Source organism: Pteropus medius, unplaced genomic scaffold (genome assembly GCF_902729225.1).
Source record: "Pteropus medius unplaced genomic scaffold, Ma_sr-lr_union100, whole genome shotgun sequence".
Lineage (NCBI taxonomy): Eukaryota > Metazoa > Chordata > Mammalia > Chiroptera > Pteropodidae > Pteropus > Pteropus medius.
In genome coordinates, this window is record NW_024344378.1 from 48,073,512 (window position 1) to 48,099,532 (window position 26,021).

At 36.7% G+C, this 26,021-nt stretch overlaps 1 protein-coding gene across 1 annotated transcript in view; it reads left to right on the forward strand.

The window, feature by feature from the left end:
* Positions 1-26,021, forward strand: part of KAT6B (lysine acetyltransferase 6B) — a 165,489-nt gene that overhangs the window by 107,595 nt on the left and 31,873 nt on the right. Inside the window, 9 exon segments of the mRNA XM_039872160.1 lie at positions 4,465-4,580; positions 4,842-4,923; positions 7,394-7,526; positions 10,357-11,288; positions 12,283-12,404; positions 13,292-13,407; positions 15,226-15,367; positions 18,514-18,675; positions 21,798-21,891. Coding sequence (XP_039728094.1) covers positions 4,465-4,580; positions 4,842-4,923; positions 7,394-7,526; positions 10,357-11,288; positions 12,283-12,404; positions 13,292-13,407; positions 15,226-15,367; positions 18,514-18,675; positions 21,798-21,891 — 1,899 coding nt within the window.

Sequence of the window (26,021 nt, forward strand, 5' to 3'; positions counted from 1 at the left end):
CACTGACTAGGCACAGATTGAATTAGTTTAGGAAGGAGACAGACCCTTGACTAGAAAGAAACCTAAAGATGGAATCCAAAGAGAAATAGATAGGGATGGTGAGGAGGAAGGATAGGTGAGCCCTACCATCCATAGCCCAAAGCGGGGTCCACCATCCAAGTGGAGAAACTGGAAACAGAAACCTGGCTCCTGGCCTGTTATTTCACTACAATCATGCCTCTTGGGATTAACGGCGGCCTCTATGTAGCAAAATCTAAAGGTCACTTTTCAGTCTTTTTCAAATTTTAATGGGCAGCTTTCAGTCCATACCAAATATTCCTCTCAGCCACGTTTGACCTGCGGAGAATTGTTTTCCTTGAAATGTTCTCTTCCTTTGGTTTCTGTGATATCATAGTCTCTGTGTGTTCTTTCTATCACTTCCCTCCACATCTTTGTTGGTTCCGTGGCCTCTCTCCATCCCTGCAGTGTTTCTTCAGACTTCTGTCCTTGGCCCTGTGTCTTTACTTTGCTTCCTAGCTTCTCCTGAGCTCCAGATCCTTAAATTTAAGTGCTTCCAGAACTTCTCCACTTGGACACCTCATAGGCTCCTCAGAGTTAATATCCAAAGCAGCTTATCAACCTTACACTGCTCCCGCTACCCAGAAACAACAATAACATCAGAAATCTCAGCAAACAAACAACATCTTGCTTCTCCTCAGGGATTTCCCATTTCAGCAAATGGCACACCACTGGCTACTCATTTACTTCCACAGCTGGAAATTTGGAGCCATCCTCTGTTTTCTCTCACCCCAAATCCACTGATTCTTTGTCCTAATATATACCTTATATCCTCAATATATTCACACACCTCCACCAAACCCACTCAGATCTGCTATTATAATAACCTAAATCTAATCTTGACCTTCTTTCCCCTCATCCATATTTTATACTGCAGCCTAAGTTACTTTTTTAAATTGTAAATCTGATCACAGAATTTTTTAGTGACTACCAGTTACCCTTAGGAAAAAATCCAAATTATTTAATATAGCCTGCAGAACTCCTCTGGATGGGGCTTTTAACTGTATTCCACGTCACTATCCCCTTCATATTATGTACACTAATTATATTGAGCTTCTCCTCTCCATGAATGTACCGTGTTCTCCTCTCCCTCTGCACATTTCTAGCTTTTCCCACCCTGCCCCTTCTCTGTCCCATCTAATCCCACTCGTCCTTTTTTTTGTCTCTTCTTTAGAAAGATTGTCCTCTAACCATCTGCTAGATTCTTCCATATCTCTCATCATCATGTGTTAATCCTAATTCTTATTTAATGTCTGTCTTTTTCTGCTAAACGTTATGATCTGAAATGTTCTTCCTTTTCCTCACTGTGTCTCAGATGGACACATGGTTGGTCAGATAACCAGTTTGAGGGACCTAGTGTCTAAGTTTTTATTCGTTTTCCATTGCTGCTGTGGCAAATTACCACAGAGTTGTTGACAAAATTTAGTTCCTTATGTTCGTAGGACTGAGATCTCCATTTTCTTGCTATGTGAATGGCATTCCCTGCTTCTGGAGGCCACCCATATTCCTCAGTTTGTGCCCCCACCCTCCTTCTCTTATCTTCAAAGTTGAGCAGAGTTTTGTGTAGTCCTTCTCCTGCTTTAAACCTTTCCTTCTTTCTTCTCATCTTATTAACCCAGCTGGAAAAGATTCTCTGCTTTTAAGTACTTGCGATTAGATTGGGCCTACCCAGATAATCCAGGATAATCTCCCTATCTTGAGGCCTGTGTCCTTAGCCATGTCTGCAAAGTCCCTTTTGCCATGTCAGCTAATGTATTTACAAGTTAAAGGGATTATGGCATAGACATCTTTGGGGAGCATTAGTCTGTCTACTACTTGGCCCATGGTTTTTCCTCCCACAATAATTCCTCCAAAAGTCATTTCTACTGACTGGTTTGTGGTCTCACTGGTACTTGTTTAAGCAGTATTCCTTTGGCTTTGCTAGATAAAACTATTATAAGCTACTAGTGCTTAATATGTGTTTGTAATAAGAATGAGTGAGTGAATATGTTACATTATGATCTCAAATCTGGCAAATTGCAAACCGCAAAAGTAAACTAAACTCTAGAAAGGCAAACCACCATGAATTATGTCAACAGACAGAACCCAGATTTTACAGGAAATTGTTGAGAGGAATGGCTAAATGGGAGATAAGGAATTACATTATCAATAGCATTGTTCTTTAACTCATTACTATAGACTGTGTAGTAGTATATATCAAGACTCAGTTACAGTCTTTTGTGTTATTTTAAAGTTGGTCATGAGAAAATAAAAATAGAAATGTTTCTTCGTCCCTCAGCATCCTTTACTAACTCAGACATTTAGAGTGTAAGGGAGCTATGGTCAGTTCTCCTGAGCTAAACGAAGGTAAGATTGCTGCCTAAAGGAAAAGCAGGCTGAAGGTTTTAGTGTTTGATAGGATAGCTTAAATGGTAGCAGTGGAGATATAATATTGCTTAAAGTGAGCGAAAGCAGTAAGAGGAAGACCATTCCTTGCTCTTGACTGACAGTGGCTGAAATCCATTAATTTCAAAAATATAATTATCAAAAAGTATTTTCCATAGGATATCTGTGAGAATAGCAAGCTATAAAATGATGTGAATTACCTTAGTTACTGAATATTAAGCTACAAAGTACAAAAGCAGATTTTAATGTAGAGAAAAATTTAGTGCATGAAATTGAGGTCATATGTGCTAGTGATGTATGACTTACAGGAAGTAATAAAAAGGGGGAAAAAGAGAAGTAAATGCTATACTTTTAAGCTGATGGGACCCATTTTAAGGGTGGAATTTAAATTACTGTTCTTTAAAACTTGAGTTTTTACCCCCCTCACTATGTAAGGGGGTGGGGAGACCCTGATCAAAGTAGACCTCCCCCCTCCCTCAGAGTATACTTCTTAAAGTTGATGAGCAGCAAGCTGTCTTTGTTTGCTGTTTCTGAGCAGAAAGAGGTGATTGATACCATTTTTATATATTTAAACTTTTCCCCCACATTTATTTGAATGAGAGGAGCCCTTGTGAAAGAATGATGGCACAGGTTAAACGCATCTGCCTGGGTGTCTCTCCTGCCTGGGGTCATACTCCTGTGACCACATTTTATTTGCTTAACATCTTAAATACAGATGTTTAGGGTTTTTTTTCTTTTCCTTTTTTAAACTCAGGAATAGTGTGCTTTTATTAACGATATTGATGATTGATTTTGAATGTTTTTACTTCAAAAAGCCAAATCTCCTGGTGGGTGGAATTTTATGAAGCACCTGTTAAGCTTTAGGGAGGAGGACCTTTTTGGCAGCAACCCAAAATACATATTTAAACAATGAGCCTGCCAAAGTCAGGAAATTATAAAACAGTTTTGAAATTGCAGAATCTGCTTTTTTTTATTACCCCTCAGGTTTCTTTTGCAGCTTGGTTATAAGTTCTTTCACATGGGATTTACTAATGTTCTTACTATTTTAAGAGCAGATTTAGAAAAATAAAATCAAGTTCGGAGATCTCAGGTTTATGTGATAAAAGACCATCAGATTTTAAAGTGAATTGCCGTCCAAAGAATCTAGGCTCACACTCCCCAGACCTCTTGGAGGAATCTATTATTCAGTGCAGCCTGGCTGACTTCCTTGAATGACATTGCCCCTCGGGGTCTCCAGTTTTCCTGTGTGAAGTGAGAGCTGCTTGATGAAAAGTGCGTCTAAAACAGTGTGGAAAAGCTGAACACTCATAAAAATGGGGGAAACCTGCTGAGGGTATGCTTCTTGGCATATTCCATTTGACCTGGATCTTACAACCTCTTAACTCAAATTCACTGTTTCTGCTCTTACTTCTAGAATTTAAATTCAGGGACCCCGGCAGGGACCCCGGGGCAGGATGGCAACAGTATCTTCTTTGTATATCCCTGAATGGGATATTCTTTATTTACTATTGGATTTGGGGAATGGAATCTATACTTGTTTTATGTTAAGCAGCTCCAGTTTATTTATTTAGCTAACTGTTGTTTTTTAAGTTTTATGATTTCGTCACAGACAACAGGAATTGTTCGGACTGCAGCACTCCCGCACACTAGAAATCGTTGGGTAAATAAATGGAGGTTGATGATGATGGTGAGGGCAGGAGTTCTAACAGAAGGCACAGGCGCGAGAACCTGATCTGGGCATCTGTTATCTTCAGATTCTCCAAGACTTGTGATTAGAATTGATGTAAATGTTCCAAATTTCACTTAGGGAAAATATTTGTACAGACACTGTTATATATAAGCGAAAGGTGGGGGTGGAGCAGAATGGGAAGTATAATTTGGATTCTCTGATCTTTTTGTATTTTCAAGTTCTTAAGATTCTTTGGCCGGCATCATCACTGTCTATTGAATATTAGGGAATGGGAGTTTAAAAAAAATCTAATGCACCATTCCCATAAAGCAATTTCTTTTATATTCTTATAGGACACCCATCCTGCTTGAAATTCTGTCCTGAGTTAACAACAAATGTAAAGGCCTTAAGGTGGCAGTGCATCGAATGCAAGACATGCAGTGCATGTAGAATCCAAGGAAAAAATGCAGTAAGTATGGCTCTCAATAGTCCATCTCCAGGTAAATTGTTAGCTTTCAGTGTTAAGTTGTTTTTTTGTTTTCTTGTTTTTTTGTGTTTTTTTGGTAGACTTGCTATTTTCAAAGTTTTAAATATACAACTGTCATATTTCAACAGGGCTCGTGGTGCTTCATTATATTTTTTTACTGTTAATCGGATAACATAAGGATTTGTGTCATCAATTGAGACAGTTGATTTCAGTCTCAATTAGTCTCAATATGTTATATTACAGGATAATATGCTTTTTTGTGATTCCTGTGATAGAGGATTCCATATGGAGTGCTGTGACCCCCCACTTTCCAGAATGCCAAAAGGTGAACTTTTAAACTATATTTAAAATGGTTTTATTGCATACTTGTTAGCCTTGTCCTGATGTCTGATAGCTCAGAGGTATATAGATTCCTTAAGCATTTTTTCATCTTTCCCACCTTCCTTATACTTGTGGATTTGGCACGGTTTATGAACAGAGGAGTGTAAAAGCATTTAGTTTGAGGGTAATGTTCATAATAAAGACTCTAATTCAGATACAGGGATAAAAAAGACCATTTCTTCCTGAAACTACTTCCTTATTGGAATAAGTTTAGATTAGGTAGGTCAAAAGTTTAGAACACTCTTCATATTACTTAGTGTACCATGTTCAGAGGTAAGAAATTACCTATTTTCGATGATGGTGATGATGACTCCAAAGTCCTGTGGCAGGAGCCATGACTCACCATTTTCTTGGCCGTCAGTTGAACATGACCATGTGAACTGTCTTATATGGCTACATCCATATGGGATAAGGATTTTTGTCTCTATTTATTGTGGAAGTAAGCTTAGCTCAGTCTCCTTTTTCTCATCTCATATTACACATTAACAATAACTTGGCATTCTTATTACAAAATTTGTACATTTTCCTTGTGAAAGATTCAGAAAACACAGATTGACAAAAACGAATAAAAAAAAAAAACCAGTCAGTTAGAAATTCCTTCTCTGCTCCCACCCTTTTAAAAAGAAATGAAACATTCTATACATGTTTTTGTAATCTTATATTTTTCTCCCTCTTAACAATAGATTCTAGCATTCCCACATCATTAAATGTTCTCTTAAACATAGTTTTTAATGAGTGTATAGAACTCCATAATAGAGAGCAGGGGTTACAAACCTGGTGACTGTGGGCCACAGGTTATGCTTTGTTGGAGATATATATATATATATAATTTTTAAAGACCTCTCTAAATGTGTTACAGAAGAGCTGGTACAATATTTTTTAAATTTTGAATTTGAATCCTTTAAGTAGAGTATGTGTGCTCCAGTTTGACCCAATCTGTTTCCGGTTGTCTTATATTTTAGCTTGCTTCAGTCACATATATTATACCTGGGTGGTTCCTGAACATATTCAGTTTTGCAACCCCATGTGTAAAAAAACCCCATAACTTATTTAACCAATCCCCTATGGTAGACATTACAAATGTTTCCAATTTTTTCCCATCTACAATTACTGCCTTAAGATAAATTCCTAGGGGAGAAATTGCCGGATCAAAGCTATGTGCATGAAAGGTTGTATCAGTTTTCAGACCCACCACCAGTGTATGAGAATAACCTGTTTCCCTATATTATGACCAACATTCACCATTACTTTATGACATTGAGTCTAAGACACACTTTTGTTTTTATCATTATAACATCTTTGAAATCGGATGTATCTTATAGTCAATAGTGTCTTACGTTTAGTGAAATGTTATCATTTTAAATTTTTGCCAATTTGATAGTAGAAAAAAACATGTCTAATAATTTTTTTCTTTAAGTAGTAAGATTGAACGTTTTTGTGTTTGATTATTGGCTCTTTGTATATCATCTTTGTGAAGTGCCTGCTTCATCCATTAATTATTTTTCTATTGAGCTTTTCACTTTTTTCTCTGATTTGCAGAAGCTCTTTTTTTTTTATTTTTTATTTTTTTAGCTTATAAACAACAGAAAAAGCTCTTATATTTTTATTCAGGCAAACCCATGAATCTTTTTCTTTATGGCTTCAGTCTTAAATGTCAGTCATGCTTCGACTATATAAATATCCACATATTTTTCCTGGTACTTGTAACATTTAATTTTGTCATATTATAATATTCATCTGCCTAGAATTTATTTTTGTAAAGAATAGGAAATAATCCTTTCTCTACCAACCAGATAGATAGCTGTTTGTTCCATTACCACTTACTGAATTATTTCATCCTTTTACCACAGATTTGAAATAAGACCTTTTTGATATGCTAAACTCTTCTGTAGGCTTCAGTGGTTCTGGTCTCTCAATTCTTATCCACTGACCTATTTCCTTATGCCAGATGTATAGTTTTAATTATTGTAGCTCCATAGTCCTGAAAATTTTTGAGTTTTAATTTAAAAATTATATTTTATACTGAGAGCTTTTTTTAGTGTGGAAAATTTCCTGAAAGAGATGATAAAACAAATATTTTTTCCAGACGTTCCAAAATCTGATTGACTTGAAAATGTCTTCCTCAGAGTTATCATGTGTATTTATGCATGGAAGGAGGCTTTAGTGACATGTTGGGAAAAGCCTTATGGAAAGGTTCTGAGGCGGGCAGCTCTCTGTTCTCTCTACCTTGACAGGGGAAATTGACCTTTAATGACGGCTTCCTGAAGAGAATGACAGAAGGGAATGATCCACCTTTTGGTGTTAAGTTCTGCATACAAGCTCCTTGGACAGCTTATTACAGCTACAGTTTATGTTTAATATCTCTCCTAAGATGAAACATTAAAAATATTTTTCTCATATATATATTAATTCAGGGATGTGGATTTGCCAAGTCTGCAGACCAAAGAAAAAGGGAAGAAAACTACTTCATGAGAAAGCCGCACAAATAAAACGACGATATGCAAAACCCATTGGACGACCGAAAAATAAATTAAAGCAACGATTGTTGTAGGTTGAGATCTTATCAAAAGAAATCTTTTATGTTGTGCTTTAAAGTATAGGTGATTGTAACCCCCTTAGATACCATTAACTATTTACATCATTTTTACAAACTCAAGGGATGAGAAATATTTCTCCTTTTGCATAAGCTATGGAAATTTTTTGAAAACAACATTTTTAATTGTAGTTGGCATTTCGGGGTCTTCCATTGGCAGTATCTGTGACGCTAAGTGACATTTTTCAAGCAGCGGAATGGAAGCAGAATGTAGGAACTGGAAACAATCATTCAGCCTACTTTATTACCGGCTGAGCATTAGAAAAGCTTAATTGTATAAATATTTATATGGAAAATTTAAAACTAGAGAGGGATTTGTTCACATCTTTAGTGAATCTCTTTTGTTGCTCCAGATAACTATGTTTTAGAAAAATACTTCTCTCTTCTGGTGCTAATTTAGTATTACAACTTTTTAAGATCCCTTTTATGAAATAGGAGCTTCTGAGAAATCTGCAAATGACTGTCCTCATGTTTGCCTCCAGAGAGTTAGGCAGGACCATTTGGCGTGTGCATATGTGTGCAGACACACAGTACATGCAAAATATATTTGCTGTGGCCTGCCGTTCTACTCTGATAACCCCATTTCTACTAGCTTTTGCCATATACTTTCCTTAAAGCCCACAGAACATTTAGCAGGAGTTACTTGGAAAATCGGAGAAAAAGATAAGAAGTAAAGTGCATGTATTTTTTTAAACCTGTACAGAGTACAGATTTGACTGTCAGCATTAAATAAGTAAAGCGTGTACAAATGAAATCAGTAGACTTGCATATCTGAAGCTGTCCTATGGATAAGACCGTTGCCCTCTCCCTGTAGACTTAGTGGAAGGGTCATTGTGATGGAGAATGAAATGAGGAGGTGCTCTACACACACCCTGAACAGACACCACAGGTATCACTTACTTACTCTTGTCTCCCTAATTTTATCTAAAGCAATTCACTATATTACTTGCTCTCAGAAAAACTGTATCCTCCTGCACCTTTATCCCTCAAAGGAGAAATAGAAAATGCATGATCCTTTGTAGAGTTTTCTATGAAACTTTATGAAAACCCTTTTAACTGGTGGACATTTTTAAATGGAATTTTTGCTAATTTCTGGAGGCAAACATGAAACATTTATGAATAAAATCCTTCATATTAACATCATTTGAAGTAGAAATTATATGTTTTTGCACTCGTCCTGTGTAAGCATTGTTCTCGAAATGGGACTGTATCCTCAGGGCCCAATTAAAAAAACCAAATTAGGATATAAACTTTCTAAACAAAGGACACAGCTGAAAATTGCGTCTGGCACCAATCCTAACTTTTTGTTTGTCCAAAATTGTCCTTTGAGCTTAGGAATTTTTAAGACAGTCTAGGGAGTTTTCCTTTGTACATGCTTTATAAGCGTATTATCCTTTCTGGGCAATCGATTCCAGATACAGTCCAAATGCCGCATTCTAATAAGAAAGATTTTAGCCTGGATGAGATGTTTATTGGTAACCCTCACTGTGACACTAGAGATCTGCAGTGTTAACCTGATTTGGCTGGATCAGTGGCATCAGGCAAAGCTCCTGGTGGTTGAGCCGCCCCATATGAGCCTAGTAGTTGGTCTGCACCAGCTTCCCCTTCTGCGAACTGCAATCGTTCATTAAATCTTTATGTACAAGATGACCACTAAAATGTGCTCTTCTGTTTGTAATTACTTAAGATATTTTTGTAATTTGATATCATTATCATTTTCAGGCTTCCATTTCTTCATTATTAGCCTTCAGCTAAAGTGATAATTTTTAAAGTGCATTCTTGGGCCCCAGCACAGCCATAATTCACATGCAAATATTTCTATTGTATAAATTCTGCTGCAAAATGAGTAGCTTTCCAAGCACTAGCCTGAGGTGAAGGCAAGCAGCTGCTGTTCCTGTAAGCAGCTGTGTTAGTGGAGTGACCTCCAGTCTCTGTTGGCCACACAGCTGTATGGGCAGAACCAGCAACAAATGAACTGAAATAGCAGTCAAAACCACCACTGTATAAAGATTCTGACGCCAAGTGTCTGATAATGACCATGGTAAATGTGCTGCTTCTTCACCAGACTTTTCATGTCATGTCTGACCCGCTGTAGCTTTTCTTTAATCATTTCTTCAGTTTTTTGCTATTGTTGTCCTTTTTCCAGCAATATTTTATGCTGTAATTAATTGTCTTCTTTACTTAGAGAGTATTATTGGTTATCTTATCATCTTAAGCATAAACTGCTGAGAGGAAGAGGGTATCGTTTAATATTTTCTTTAAAAATCTTATTTATAGACATACCCAAATTCTATATATAAATTTTCAAATTGAGTTAAAATTGCTTCTAACTAGAGATTAGATAAGCTTATTCTTTCACTTCTAGATAATAAATACGACTTATTTCCCTTAATACTTTTAAAAAGACTTCAAGAAATCATAATTACTTGTGACAACACAAGGGGTAACATTTTTATTTAATTAAAATGAAAGCCTTGGATGTTCTTTTAGTCTCTTCAAAAATTTTCTTACTTATATTGATTGCCCTTGGATCCACCTGGATTCTTTTAGTACCTGTTGGATGGGCCCTGGAAGGATCATGACGTGCAAATATAGTTGCTGCTGACTGTTTCAACAGAGAAACGTCTAGGTGGAGTCACACACACACACAAACAGTCCTTAGGGTTGCAGTTCAGGTCCTTAAGTTTAAGCACATTGAATGCATCTAGTTGCTATAAATTTGTTTTAGGTACCTTTATAATTCTATTATTAAATTCTGATACTATTCTCTAAATTTTTGCCTAGGTCTGTAACCAGTGATGAAGGATCCATGAATGCATTCACAGGAAGGGGGTCACCTGGTAGGGGTCAAAAGACTAAAGTCTGTACCACACCTTCATCTGGTCATGCTGCATCTGGGAAGGACTCAAGCAGCAGATTGGCTGTTACAGACCCCACTCGGCCTGGTGCCACCACCAAAATCACCACCACCTCCACCTACATTTCTGCCTCTACACTTAAAGTTAACAAGAAAACCAAAGGGCTCATTGATGGCCTTACTAAGTTTTTTACACCATCACCTGATGGTCGCAGATCACGAGGTGAAATAATAGACTTTTCAAAGCACTATCGTCCAAGGAAAAAGGTCTCTCAGAAACAGTCATGCACTTCTCATGTGTTGGCTACAGGTACCACACAAAAGCTAAAACCTCCACCTTCTTCACTTCCACCCCCAACTCCCATCTCTGGTCAGAGCCCCAGTTCACAAAAGTCCAGCACTTCCACTTCTTCTACCTCTCCCCAGAGTTCTTCCAGCCAGTCCAGTGTGCCCTCCTTTAGCAGTCTTACTAATAACAGCCAGCTGAAGGCACTCTTTGATGGACTCTCTCATATCTATACTACTCAGGGACAGTCTCGAAAAAAGGGACACCCAAGTTATGCACCACCCAAACGTATGCGTCGTAAAACTGAATTATCTTCCACAGCAAAATCTAAAGCCCATTTCTTTGGAAAAAGAGATATTAGAAGTAGGTTTATTTCTCACTCCTCCTCCTCTAGTTGGGGGATGGCTAGAGGACGTATTTTTAAAGCAATTGCTCACTTCAAGCGAACAACTTTCCTTAAAAAGCACAGGATGCTAGGCAGATTAAAATATAAAGTGACCCCTCAGATGGGGACCCCCTCACCAGGGAAGGGGAGCTTGACAGACGGAAGGATTAAACCTGATCAGGATGATGGTAAGCAAAAGGTCAAAGCTCCAACCAAACCTGCGTCCCGTCCCTTTCTCCCCAACCCCGAAAAAAATAAATCAATCAATTCCTATTTGTCACATAGGTCTTAGCTATTTCTCTTGTTCTCACTTCACTTTCATACAGAAACAGTGAAACTTTGACCTTTTTCTAATGCTGACTAAACCTCCAAAATGTTGTTTTTCCAACTAATACTCTCCCACCTATTATTATTTATTTCCATTCGTAGTGACACTAGGACCCCCAGATGCCTTCATAGCGTTGCTTATGGCTTTGTAGTCCCGCATGAGTAGCCACTGTCACGCTTCTGCCATGTCCTTTCCCATGCTGCCTCTTCAGCCACAGCGCTGTTTGGGCGTGCGCTGTCAGTGCTTCCAACGGGGGATTTCAGCTCCTCGTTTCCCTCTGCTCCATTGCTTTCTCATGACAAAGTCCATCCTGCTTCCTTCTCAACAAAGCCTGATCTGTGATTCTGTGAGGTGTGCTTTTGGATGTGAGTGTGTCTGTGTGTGTATTCACCTTAGGGAGAAAACTGATTTCATAATTTCATTTAACAAATTGACCCGTTACATTTGCTACCCTTTATAAAACAAAAGAAAAAAACAAAAATGTGTCATTTGGACCAAGTGGTAGATTTTGTTTTCTCAAAAGTGATAATGGGAATTCTGTAACTAGACATTGATATCGTGGTTGAAAAATATGATTTCACTTTGTGTTGCTCTTACTTTCCCTCATTTATTTATTGGAGCCATAAGAAGATGACAGTGATCATTCAAATAAAAATTTGGGTACTGCAGGGAAAGGGTACTGCTGGATCTTTGAGCAGTGCTTAGATGTAAAAGCTTATATAGCTTTTTTTTTTTTTTTTTAAAAAAAGATCCCTATTTGCCCACTATGCTAATTTGGTACCGTTTTGGTAATATACGGTGGTTACTCATGATTCAAGTCAGTGAATACACTTTCTGCTGGTTTTAAATGACAGATACTGAAATCAAAATAAGCATCAAACAAGAAAGTACAGATATAAATGTGATCGGAAACAAGGATACCGTTACAGAAGAGGATTTGGACGTTTTTAAGCAGGCCCAGGAACTTTCTTGGGAGGTAAGGCTAGGATACCACATTATAGTAACAAGGATAATATTTGATTGTTTTTCGTGTATGATTATTATGAAATGACTGCTTTGATTTTGTAGAGAATCCCCCTCAAAATTCTTCGTGGTTCTTTAACTGTTATCACGATCATTTTTGTTGACTGTGCATTCAAAAGCAGTGACTTTCTGTTGTTTTTCCTAAGATCAAAATTTCCCCCAGATTTGAGATTTGAAGTCTTTAAGTATTACCTTTTTTTTTTCTTTCCAGCCTACTTCTGGCATTTATAGATAGACATGATAAACAGCAGGCCATTATCTGAAAGAGACTGTTAAGTGTAAAGCTCTTTCTTTCCAACACGCTAACACTTTTTCATTTAAGAGCATTTCTTGTCTGTGTCAGGCACTGTGCTAGATCCTGGTGTTCTACAGTGAAGCAGGCAGAGTTCTTAAACTTGTGTTGCTTATTGCACAGGAGTAGGGGGAGTAAGAGGAAACAGGTATTAACTGCAGACATCACAATCGATTATTTAATTATAATTCAGATAAATATTGTTTTGTAGAGGACTAGGTGACTGTAAGAGTATATAATGGCCTCCCCATCTTATAATTTCCTCAGTTTTAATACATTGCAGCAGATAGACATTTTTATGTATTTACATACTCACTTCCTAACTTGGCGATATTGTTTTTTTAGTTTCTTTATATATGAATATCATACAAACATTCATATATTATTTCAGAAGGCCTGTAATATTTTTTCAACAACATGAAAATTCACAATTAAGATTAATGTTCTGGTCTTGATGGTTTTTCATATCCACTGGTGGCAGAACTAAAACGTGAGTGAAGAAATCCTCTTCTAATACTTTAATTTTGTCTTTTCTTTTTCTCTGACAGAAAATAGAGTGTGAAAGTGGAGTGGAAGACTGTGGCCGGTACCCTTCTGTAATAGAATTTGGGAAATACGAAATTCAAACCTGGTACTCCTCGCCTTACCCACAGGAATATGCAAGGTAATGGAATAAGCCTGGCAGGTATATAAACATATACCTTTAATTTTGTACCTGGGAGGAAGGAAAATTCTCCATTCTCAAGCAGGAATTAGATGATTTTTAGGACATAAATTTCAATAGTGGATTCTAAGTACTTCCAAAACTATTACTTTTGCCAATATCTTTTATTAGTATTCACAGTTCTATGTAAACTCCTAACACTCCATAGTTATACAGGCATTGTAAATTTTGCCTTTTAGCTGCTAGACAGACCATGCTTTCTTCCTTTGGTTAATTAGGAAAATGTTGTTTGTATATGAAACCAAGTCAGGAAAAAAAATTAGCCGTTATAAAATATTTGGTAGTTTCTCTCTATTGCCTTTTCATTTTCCTAGTTAGTTTAGGAAACTAGTTAATCTTATCTCTGATTTCTGGCATTTTATTTTCAAAATTTTTACTGAAATATAGCAGAAGAAAGAAAAATGGGAGAATAGGTGGGAATGGGAATCCTTAAGAGACCCTTCCCCAAATCTTTACTTTGAAGCCAATTGTGACTAACTTGTTAAAAGTGAAGAGAAAATAATGATACTAGAGTTTTCTCTTGCATTGAACTAAGATTAGCTGTGAGATTGTCTTGCACTAATAATATATTTTAAAGTATTAAGTATCTTGTGAACAGATTTTTTTATTTTTTGTACATCAGGGTACACTTTATTAGTATCTTCTCAAATTTTTTAGCCTACAGAGTTGATGGTAATCACACACTTCCTTTGTGTCTAGAATAAATATTTTCCTATTCCATACTGTGTGGATGTCTGGTCAGTCATCTCACTAGAGAGAATGAGGAAGGTGTTAGAAGTAAACTGTCAGGAGTCTTGGTTTCTCTTCCCAGCTTATATCGCTTGGCTCTGTGTTCCTGTACAATTTTTTAAAACACACCTATGAGCTTTAATTTGTATGGGTAATCATAAGTTGTGTGTTCTTAGAGCTTTGAGTAAATTTACATGTAAGTCCAAGATTTGAAGTTATTATTACGAGTCTGTATCTAACTCTCTCCAAAATCTTTCTCCCCATTATTATACCCCAAAAACCTTGAAAGTGCTTCTGAACATTTTTTGGTAAATACTAGCAATATCCATTGAAGCATGATAGGGTACAAGTAAAAACTGTTATAAAGTTACCTCATCCGTAGATACAATTGGAAACAACTAAATTCTAGAACTCTTCCGCCTTATAAGTACACAGAGCATTTTATTTTTTCTATTTATTTATTTATTTATTTTACACCTACAGCACCTGGAATTGTCCTAACCAGGCCCGACCCTGCTTAGCTTCCGAGATCAGACGGGATTGGGCTTGTTCGGGGTGGCATGGCCGTAGACCAGAGCAATTTTAAATATAATGAATTCACTTCTTTCTGGGTAAAATATTATTATAGGTTCACCACTGACCATACATACTTTGAAACTATGACGTTAAATCTGAAATTCGAAAAATATACGTGATTACTTGAGAGGATGCCATCCTCATTGTTGGTTTTTAGAGTAGTAGTTCCGAGTCTGAAAACCTTTCTTTCTGTAGGGCATTTCTAAGGAAACAAATGACTTGTTCACAAAGTAAAGGGCGCAAATATCATTATGTTAAAAAATAGTGTAAAATTTGTACATTCTCTTTACTGCTGGCTTTTCTCTCTCTCTCTCTTTTTTTTTTTGAAATTAATTCTTTCAAATGCTATTATACAGCCTTTCCATGACTTAGAAAATATCTAATAATATTTAATATTTTTCGCCTAAACAGTATAATCAATCTGAAATATTCTATATTTTAAAATTTTAACAGGTTACCAAAGCTTTACCTGTGCGAATTCTGTCTTAAATATATGAAAAGTAAAAATATTTTGTTAAGACACTCAAAGAAATGTGGATGGTTTCATCCTCCTGCAAATGAAATTTACCGAAGGAAAGACCTTTCAGTATTTGAGGTAAGCATGTATAAACAAACAAACAAACAAAATCCAGCTTTGAAACCTAGAATTTCTAAGTGTTGATTATGTACTGAATTGTTTCTAGAAGGTGCAAAGTATATTCAATTTCGGCATTGAAAATTCAGACTGCTCTTTAAAATATCTCCATGTTTTGGAATGTTTATCTAACCATATTAAGCAACCATTTAGATTGATAATGAATTCCTATTTCATCATGTTAACTTTTTTGTCTTCCCCAAACCCCTGTCTGCACCAGATATATTCACCAGTGAATTTATGATCTCCTCAGCTCTTTGTAAATTCTACTTTCTTTGGCAGGAGAAATTAGCTTTGTTCAGCAGCTCCAGCCAGTGTCTGGCAGGTGCTCACTCTTCCAGGGAATTGAGCAGCTGCACATATCTCCTCAGTACACAACCACCTGTGTTTCCATCCATTTCTTGGCAGAGTTGATAATCCTTTTGGTGAGACCCCAGCAGATGTTGGGACTCTCCCCCCATGCGGGTGGGTGGCCACCCCTGGAGAACTCTGCTGTTCACAGGAACCCCTTGTCTGTCATATGTCTGTCATTGTGGGTTCTTGAAGACATTTTGTGTTTTCAGAATTAATTTAGTTGCAGAAGGTCATTGTCTCTATATCACTTTATTGTTTAATCATATTCTGCTATCAGTTTCAGGGATCCAGTTTAGCTGAGTCAGTTTTACCTTGAGGAGACCATACCCTCCTTTCACGTTATTGCCTGTGCACAGGGCTTCTTAACTCTCTCCTTTATTCTCTTCACTCACTCCAGTTGAGTACTTCCATTGCCCTCCCTTGTTTTCTTTTCTGATACCCATCTTGGTGCATTATTTTTCATTCCTGGGTACTGTACTGTCTTTGTACAGTAGACATGATAATTTCTTTCTCTGAAGTACAGTTTTACTTTAGGATTCTCTTTTTCTGAATCGTTCAGACTCAAATTTATTATTACTCTGCCCCACATTTCTCTTTAGTTCTGATCTATAATGTCTTGCATTGTATTTATGATAGAGGGAGAGGCTTTAAAAATTACTAAATTTTTAGTAATTTAAATAATTGGTTATAATCAGGCTCTTTTGGCAAGCTAGAAGGAAGAAGGTTGTTGCTGGGAAGTTTGGATGATATGTTAGTTCTTACTAAAGGGTAAGCAGAGGGTTTCTCAACTTGGGCAATATTCACATTTCAAGCTGGGTAATTCTTTATTGCAGGGGGCCATCCTGTGCATTATAGATTGTTTAGCAGCATCCCTGACCTCTGTCCACTTACATACCAAAAATACCACTACCCCCTCCAGTTGTAACAACCAAAGATGAGTTCAGGTTGCACATGTCCTTTCCACGGCAAAATCACACCCAGTGTGGACAACTGGTCTAGGGGGAAAGCCAAATGCAAGTTGCTTGTCCTTCCTGTTGTTAGTCTTGGGATGTTCCCCAGCCAGCCCCAACCAGTTGAGACGACAGAGCTGTTCTCAGTTGAGGCTTACCTAATGTCACAAGTTCAGCTTTCCTTTTGGCTTCTTCCTTGATGCCTTGGATCCTTTCTTCTAACCAAAATAAAATGAAATCACTGGTTCATTGTTTCCCAAAGGACAGAACAAATTGTTGGCTTTAAGTAAGTTTTAATAGATAGCATGAATCTGCTTGTGGGGTTGAAGCTCTCATAAATGCAGGAGCATCTTCTCAAGAGTAAGAGAAGTATTCTTGTTAGGCTTGTAAGAATAGTCTGCTATTTCAGGGCAGGTGCTTTTAGACCATACAGAGATGAAAGGGAGAAAGAATCAGAAGCAGATTTGTAAAATTTATTTATAAAAATAATTGAAGGAATTGGACTGGATAAGTGCCATTGGTCCCTATTTTATAATCTAAGTTAATACTTTGAGTACAGCATATAGGAAACTTCTCTTAGTAGTTCCCTAAGTATCTTATAAAATAAATGAAGAATAATCACAGATTACTACTTTCGTATCTTCTCTCTATCTATTGCTCTTGAAAGCATGCCTCTTAGACCTTTCAAAACTAGTAAGAATTTTGCTTTGGCATTGCGGTCTCTATTTTTCTGGTTTACAGATACATCTTCGTCTTTTCTTTTTGTAATGCACTACCATTTCCAAAAGGACCGTACTCCCAAGTACATAAAAATTTCCTTTAATTAAAGAGAGAATTGTATGTATCCTCTGTGCCCGTTGCCCATATTTGATTTTGTTGCTATGTGTGGGACCTAGGTTTCATCCAAGGGAAATAGTTATATGAAGTCTAAAAATAATTTGTGCAATATGAGAACCTGTATGGTCCACAGGAGACTCAAGAACAGTCAAGTTTATTGTTAAAGAGCTCTGGTTAGCAAATATCCATTTCCCCTAAGAAAAGTGCTGGGGAAATTCTTCTTGAATCTGCTGTGATTTTTGTTTTCAACAAGTAACTACATTTGATCAAAGAAATTGGCATCTGTACTTAGCCTCTTGTCTGTAACCATCAGTATCACAGCTTGATTCTTTTATTTTGAAGAAAAGTAGACTGTAATCATGGTACTTATTGTAGGTTGAAATTCATCTCACTTTCTCTGTAAGTATTCCCAACACAGAAATTTTATCTTTTCCAATTATATTTAAAATGATGCTTGGGATAAAACCAAAATGGAAGCCTCTTTTGCTGATCCTCACTTCTGAAAAATCAGAATAATATAGTTCATTTATTTTATTTTTACGTGAAGCCCTTTTGAAAACAACATAAAGTTTAACTTACTTGAACAATATTTTGATTTGTTTACGCTTCTTTAATTCAGGTTTGCTTAGTTCAGACAGAGAGGACATGCCTGATCATTTTTTACTCGTAATAAATTGGAAATCAAAGTTACTCCTTTGTTAGTGGTTTGGCCTTTCTTCAGGTAGCTTAAAGAGAAATTTAAGCTATCTTAAATTTACCATAATTTAAGAGAAAAGGTAGAATTCTGATTTGCCAAGTGACAGCTATTTTCTGGTTAACTTTATACTTGATTAATGGAGTGTTTTAATCTCTCAGTTTTGGGATTTGGAAACAAAATGATATGCTTTTCAAATACCATCTAAAAGAACAATTTTATACTGAGTGGTATTTTTATGTTAAATAATGTTGTCTGTTTCTCTTTGCTAGGTTGATGGGAATATGAGCAAAATTTATTGCCAAAACCTTTGCTTGTTAGCCAAGCTCTTCCTGGACCACAAAACGTTGTATTATGATGTCGAGCCATTCCTTTTTTATGTACTTACAAAAAATGATGAAAAGGGCTGTCATCTGGTTGGATACTTCTCTAAGGTAAAACAAGAGCCAGTATGACGTTCATTTTCTTTTTCAGAATGTTTTTGGTAGAGCCCAATTTTTTGAACAGGGCTTTTTTATGACTATAATTTGAATAAGTGACACATGTTTCTGAAAAGCTCAGATTCTTGTTCAGAGCTCATTAAAAACAAACAAACATCGTGCCTAGGAAGTGTGTAAAGACCTCAGCACTGTTTGCTCTTTTGATTGCCAGCATCCACATAATGTTGTAATTGCTGCCTTGCAGACCACCTAGCATATGTGATTTTCTAAATGTTAAGCTTATTTCCCTTTTCCCCTAAGTGGTGTCAACATGAAGGTTTCAGTGTAATGTAGCATTTAAGCGATAATTCTCATTTCTCCTCGTTGCATTCCCTCTGTGGTTATCAGTATCTCGGTGAATTGGAATGTTGGCATTTGGACAGTCAAGCTGATATAATGACTGGTTTTACTCTTTCATCCTTTATTCTCTGTGCTATTGTTTTAAGATCTAAAGCAGCCTCACCTTTAAAAGGCCTAAGTATCTCCAGCTGTTAACATAGGGCAGCCTTTGCTATATTGAGTGGATATATTCTGTCTTTTTCATTGGTTCAGAGCGATTATCTGCTCAAAGGCTTCTGAGAAACAATAACTTATATGTAATAAAGGAAAACCGAGTTTGGATATATTTACAGAGTAGTGACCTTAACTTTTCTTAGGCACCTAGGGAATAAATAGATTAATGTGCCAGGGTGATAATTATGAGACTTGCAGGCAGAAGGTAAATGATCCAAACTTTGTATTTTATTTCTTTTATGAAACATTTTTTTTCATATTAAGTGATAAGTGAATTTTAATGAATAAACTCTTACATATTATAAATGGAATATATTATAGAAATGCCATTTTCATGAAAGATCAAAGGATAGAATATATATGAAGGTCAAACTGGTTTTTCTAAATTTAATAATCAACCCAAAGACCATAAACAAAAATTCTAGTAAGTAACAGCCCTCATGGGAAACCGTCTCAGTGTTTTAATCCACAAGTTTGGTAAAGCTTTAAAATGAAAAAAAGAAAATTAATTTGCACATTGCAGAATCAGAAGATGACAGAGCATCAACACAAAACAATAAATAGGAAATCTACTTATATAATTTATAATTTATAAACCATCTTACCTTTTCTATAGGTATGTAAAGACCTTTTTTTTTTTAACCGAAGAGTTAAAAAGAATAGTGGTCATGATTGTCCTTCCTGTTAGAAAATGATGTTTCTTTACATGTATGTGAGTTTAAATGTTGATGCTTACTGGTGCCTGCTGTCCCTGCCCTGCCTTGTCCTGAGTTGGCCTCTGGATCTAACAGTTGGTGATGACCCTTGCAGTTTGCATCTCTGCCTCTTCCTTGCAGCAGGTCCACGTTCTACTCAGGACAAGCTAAACTTTTCTCATTTTTGTCACAGTTTCTTTTATAGTACGACAGCAAGTATTATCATTTCTTACTGTACTCTGAATACTAATATTGCTTGGCAGCGTGGTAAAACAAAAATTAATCTAAAAAATAACCATGTTAAAAAGACTAGATGCAAATACCATATTCTAATATGTCAGTTGTATGTGAAGGACTATGGCCCTTTGGAATTTATACTTAAACCAAATTCTATAGGCTATAGCCAGAGAATGGTCAAGATGATCTAGAAAAATTCTGTGTAAATTATTACATTCATATGACTTTCCAAGTATATAATAGATGACTCTAAATAGGAAAGAAAGGCAGAGCAGTTATTTTAGCCAAAGATTAGGATTTAGCTATAATAACATGTGTTAAGGTGGGGGAGATGAGGAGAAAGAGGATCACTGTCGGGTTGGATTTCAAAAAATCTAGGAATAGATAGGAATAGATCAAGGATAAAGAAAAGAATGGCATCAAGGATGAATCCTTTTAACCCAGGGTACATTTCTTTTTAGATAGAATGACCCATTTGTCTAACTTTGCAAAATAGGCTAATAATTTGAATCTTTGCCATCGATATGCACACTCAGTGATAGACAATCCTGTTTCTTAGGAAAACTGACACGTTATTTTTTCCTCCTCATTTCTTAGAGACTCCATAGACAGCTACAAATGTGCAAAAGTTGGAAGCACATCTTTTTCACAAAGAAATCTTTAATTCTGCCCTATAGGGTTTTTTCCACAACCATTTCCTATGATCTTTCAAATAGGTTCATTAAAGATCTGGGTGTTCTGAAGTAATTCTTTGATGTGGTTATTGCCATTTATGGTCAGTCGTATTTGTGGTTTATATTTGGCCAGGGCATTCCCAACCTTAAAAGACTTTTTCAGATCCTCTCTGTGTAGGTTTTGGCGACTTTTGTGTACTCTGAATAAAATATTGCTGCTCTAATGCCACATCCCCCCCAAATTGCAAATTCTTCTTTAAGAACTGTTTCCCACCGTATTCTTCCAATCTTTCTCTTGGTTTCAGGGTGTTGGTAATATCTGGCCTCACTTTTGTTTGTAGGCTTTGGGGTTTCTTGCCACTGTTGTCTCTTTTGTTTTGTTTTGTTTTGTATTCCTGGTTCGAAATGCAGATTAATTATTTCTCTAGCTTTTTACTTTGACTTTTTGTTCATAGGAGAAATGTATTTGTGCAAATCTACCCACACACGTACTATTTTAGTTTCACTTGGGTGGTTGCTCAAAGGCAATAGACAGATTGCTGTTGCAGAGTTGTAAGTTACTTAGCAAGGTAGCTGGCTAAGTCCTAACTTACCCCACTGGAAGACTCCCTGGATGGCTTTTTTTTAATTTTTCGCTCTGAAGTTGTTTGAACAAGGAAAGCATTTCTTACATACTGTCTGTGTTCTGTTTCATTTGGCTCATATTTCTTCCGATTTTTTATTCATATTTTATGGCACTGGCTTTCAAGAATAAAGGCATAATTGCGAGGCATGCCTGGGGTTGATGGTTTCTCGTTAGCTAATGGTTTTGATTGATTAACAGTAGAATTATTCTGCTTGATCCTCACCTAATACTGGCTCACCTTAGTGGACTATTGTACAAAGACAGTGGCAGGTGCAGGGAATTGCCCACTTCAGCAGAGCTCTGACATACTTGATCTGTTTCTCCTTCCCTCAGGAAAAGCTTTGCCAGCAGAAGTATAATGTCTCCTGCATAATGATCATGCCCCAGCACCAAAGGCAAGGATTTGGACGGTTTCTCATTGATTTCAGTAAGTGAAGCGCTTTATTTACTTTCATGATCCAGCAGGCCGATGGCTGTTAAAGGAAAGAATAACACGTAAAACTTTATTTAACCTACTTTGTTGTTTTTATCAATAGATAATGCGTTTTCTATTTATATTTACATAGCTTAGAAAATCTTTCTCAAGTGAAAAATTTACTGCTGCTCACTTACTGTACTCTAGGAAATTGAGACTAGATCTCTCAGCAGTATCACTAGCTCACAAAGCCATTACCTTGAATGAACCGGCAGAATTGCATTCCATTCCATGCTGTTCATGCTCATTAGCACCAAAAGAGGCAATTATTTGCGATTAAAGCTGAAGAAAGTGTTATTTAAAAGGATTTTCAGCTTTCTAAAATTCTGCCTATAATCATACAGTACAGAGCAGAAAAGGAATATTTCTCTTTAGAAAAACCATTCTGTAGGTAGCCAATCCTTTGAGCCTCTCCGGGAGAAATAACTATCTCATTTTGTTAATTTCCCTTTTCTGTTATGGAAGTTATTATAATGTTTGTGTCTAGAGGTGGCCTAAGAAATATTTTTATACACACTTGTATCTTCTGAGTCTCCTCAGTTAAAATCGCAATACTATATAAAAGTATGCACAGGACAGTGTAAGAAAAATGGTTGTGTTTTTCTCTTTGTTTATATTGTATTGGATATGTTAAGGCTACACTTGGAGAATTGATTCAAAATATCCAGATAACACAAAAGCCAGGTATCCATTGAGAATAGTCATTTCTGACCATGTAAAGATCTGTCACTAGGAATAGTGTGTTTCTTCATTACCAGACTGTAGTTTGTCTGATTTTAAACTGAAAGAAGGAAAATTTAGGAAATTTTGTCATCTTCATAAGGTATACCAAATGCAAGAAAACACAATGTAATCATGCTCAAGGAAAATCATGAAGAAATATGTTAAGTCTAAATCTTTATTGTTAGATATTGGAATGTTAAAGTCTGGTTATAAAATAACTATAGCAGTTTCGAACTGATTGGCGTGATCCATTGACATTGAAGGACATTCAGATAACATTTCTAGTTATCAACTCATTACCCTAGTCTTATGTGTTCTTTCCCGATCTAGGTATCCCATGGAGGGCCATCATACCAGGAGTTCACCATTTTTATTTTACAGAGCCCTAGTAGTAATCACTTCTAAGGGCAAATCCAGTTGTCTTATTCTGGAGCTTTTTGTGGCCACCACTCATAAGTTGTTTATAAGTATTATAATTTCTGGTTATGCATAGCAGACATTCAAGACGTAAACTTTTGATAGTATCCACATACCTATAGAATAAGGCAAACTCCTTATTCAGTGTTCAAGATCTTCCATCATCTAGTTCCAGCCTATTTTATAGGCTTTTTCATCTACTAATCTGTTTCTTCAAATATTCTGAAAATGTTCCCATACTTCCATTCTTCGTCTCTGCAATCCCTTCCCTGAAATGACCTTCCTCCTTCCCCAGCCTCTGTCTTCTCAGAATCCTACCCATCATTAAGAGCCAGCTCACGAGCCTCTTCTTTTTGACCCCACCTCCGAGAATTTCATCTCATTCCCTTCTTGGCTCCATATCTCTGTAGCATGGCACTTAGACATAATTCACCCTTTCGTGGTAATTATTGAGGTGTCATACTTCAATTTACTGTAAACTCCTTGAATACCTTCTTTGTATTCAGTAGGACAGTGCACCCAATAATCTGCATTTGAAGTATTTTCGTTAATTTGAATTGAATCTCCGACGTGATGTGATCACTGCCCACGATAATTTTCTACCTAAAATTAAAAAGGTACTGATACTTACCAGGTAAAAATGCAAAGTCTCCAAATTCAGTAGTATCTTATTCATACAGCACGATCTGATTTTGTAAGAGAACAACCCAGGAACGAAGACATTTCACTTCAAATGTTAACTCTTTATGTCAGCCATTTTTGTGAAAACTATTAGAGTCTACCCTATATTTTTAGATGTGAACTATGGAACACAGTAGAACCTTTCTGGGTGGCTCAGGGACATCATGATGTATGCCATCCATGAGAGTGTGTCCAGGCAGTACAGTGCAGAAGATGTAATTTTAGGTTTTCTCTGTCCTGTATCCTTGGCATTACCCCTATACTGTACTGGCTTAAGGAATGTGTTGAATGTTTTGAATAAAGTTGAAAAGGGATTGGTGTTATTCCTTTAGAGGAGACCAGGGGAAGAATTTTATAATAATCAAAGAAAATTGAAAGTGGTCTAAAGCCAATAGAAATTCAATTTAAAGCCAAAAAAAAAATCCTTAGCTACAAAGGTTTTAAAGAAGATAGAGTATGAAGCTAAAAAAATTGATAGCATCTTCTTTGGAGTTACCTAAAATAATAATAGATAAATATCTTTCTAGAACGATTTAGATCCAGTCTGTTGCCACAAGAGGAGTTAAACTCCAGACCTCTTATAATCCTTGTCAGCCTCATGATTCAGAAGTCGGGGCAAAACAGATAACCAGGATTATGGGTTTTCTAAAATCTGTTTTTTTAAGGGACATTTAAATGGTTATGTTAATTTTATTTCTATTTTGTACATGAGCCTGAAGGACTTTTGGTCAGGGAATGTATTTTCAGTATTTCGATAAAAGTTGTAAGGCAGGAAAATCTTTTTTGGGAGGGGGCGTCTATAATATTGCTAGTTTAGGAAGCTGAAGATACTTGCCCACTTGCACAGTGGATCATAGATGTGGGTGAAGTAGAATGTATCTTGTGCATTTAAAGACCTGTGAATTTAAGGCTTTGAACACTGTTCAAAAGAGGCAGCCAGTCAAAAGAGGTAGAATGGTCTTCCACCTGACCAAATGCTACCCTTATAGTAAAGTTGTCTCTCTCTTCCTGGGACAGCTTGTCTGGATTTGTCAGAGCAGGGCTCTCTAGGAGGTCATTTGCAGAGTTTAGCCAGAGTGTCTAAAGGGTACCAACGCCTAGCCTGCTCATAAAGCACTTCATGGGTTTTGTGACCCTTTGCCCAAAACTTAAGTGGGTAGAGGAAAATGTGACTGTCACACATTGAAGCTGATAGATATCATATATTTCTTCCGGATTCTGAGATTCCCTTTCTTCCTCAATCAGAAAATTTCAAAGTCTTCCCCACCTCTGTCACACACACACACACACACACACACACACACACTGCCTTGCATGCGCATGGCGTGCTTTTCTCTCTCTCTCCCCCCCCTCTCTTTCTCTCTCTCTCTCTCCTCTCCCCTCCCCTCCCCTCTCTCCTCCCTCTCCCTCTCCCCATGTTATCAAGATTACATGATAATGTATTTGTTCCTTTACTGGCTTGGGATAGTGCATGCTAGGTTTCCTCATTGTAAAATAACCTTTTCCTCTTTATAATCGATAAATATCTGCTAAGAAGATACTTTGGGGTTATCTAAGTATCCTGTTTCTCATCCAGTTTTCACCTGTTTTTAGTTTTCATTTATGATTCTTATCTAAAACAGTTATTTTAGATAACTATTAGAAACTGTAGTTCAAATTTTGAATTTTGATCTTTTCTCAGGCTAGCAATATGTGGTATGATACTCTCTCATGATATAGGGCAGCAGCAGAAAGCCACAGCTCCCAGTCAGGCACGCAATCACAAGTACTGATAATCCACAGTGTTCTGTATTGTCAACATTTTTTTGGATATTGTATTCTGAGTACATGTAAGGTAGGCTAGGCTAAGAAAGATGTGTATTTTCTAATTTCCTTTCTTACATAAAAGGGTAGCATACTATAGATGGTCTTTTACATTTTGCTTTCTTCCACTTAATGATATATCCTGGAAATCATTCCATACTACTTTATAGAGATCTTCTTATTTTCTTCTACAGCTGCAGTATACATTGAGAGCTCACAAGAAGTTGAAGTGGAGACATTCCAGTGTGAGGGAACCAGTATATTCAAAAGCATGACCATGTGAGGAAACATGTTAGACGTTTGGGTAACTACAAAAGAAACTCCAAGTAGATTAAACACTTAGATGGTTAACAACACACACACACACACACACACTCACATTTAGAAAGTAGAAGAAAGGATATATAATTATTTATCTGATCTTTGGATGGTCAAGGACATCCTAAGCATTAAAGCAA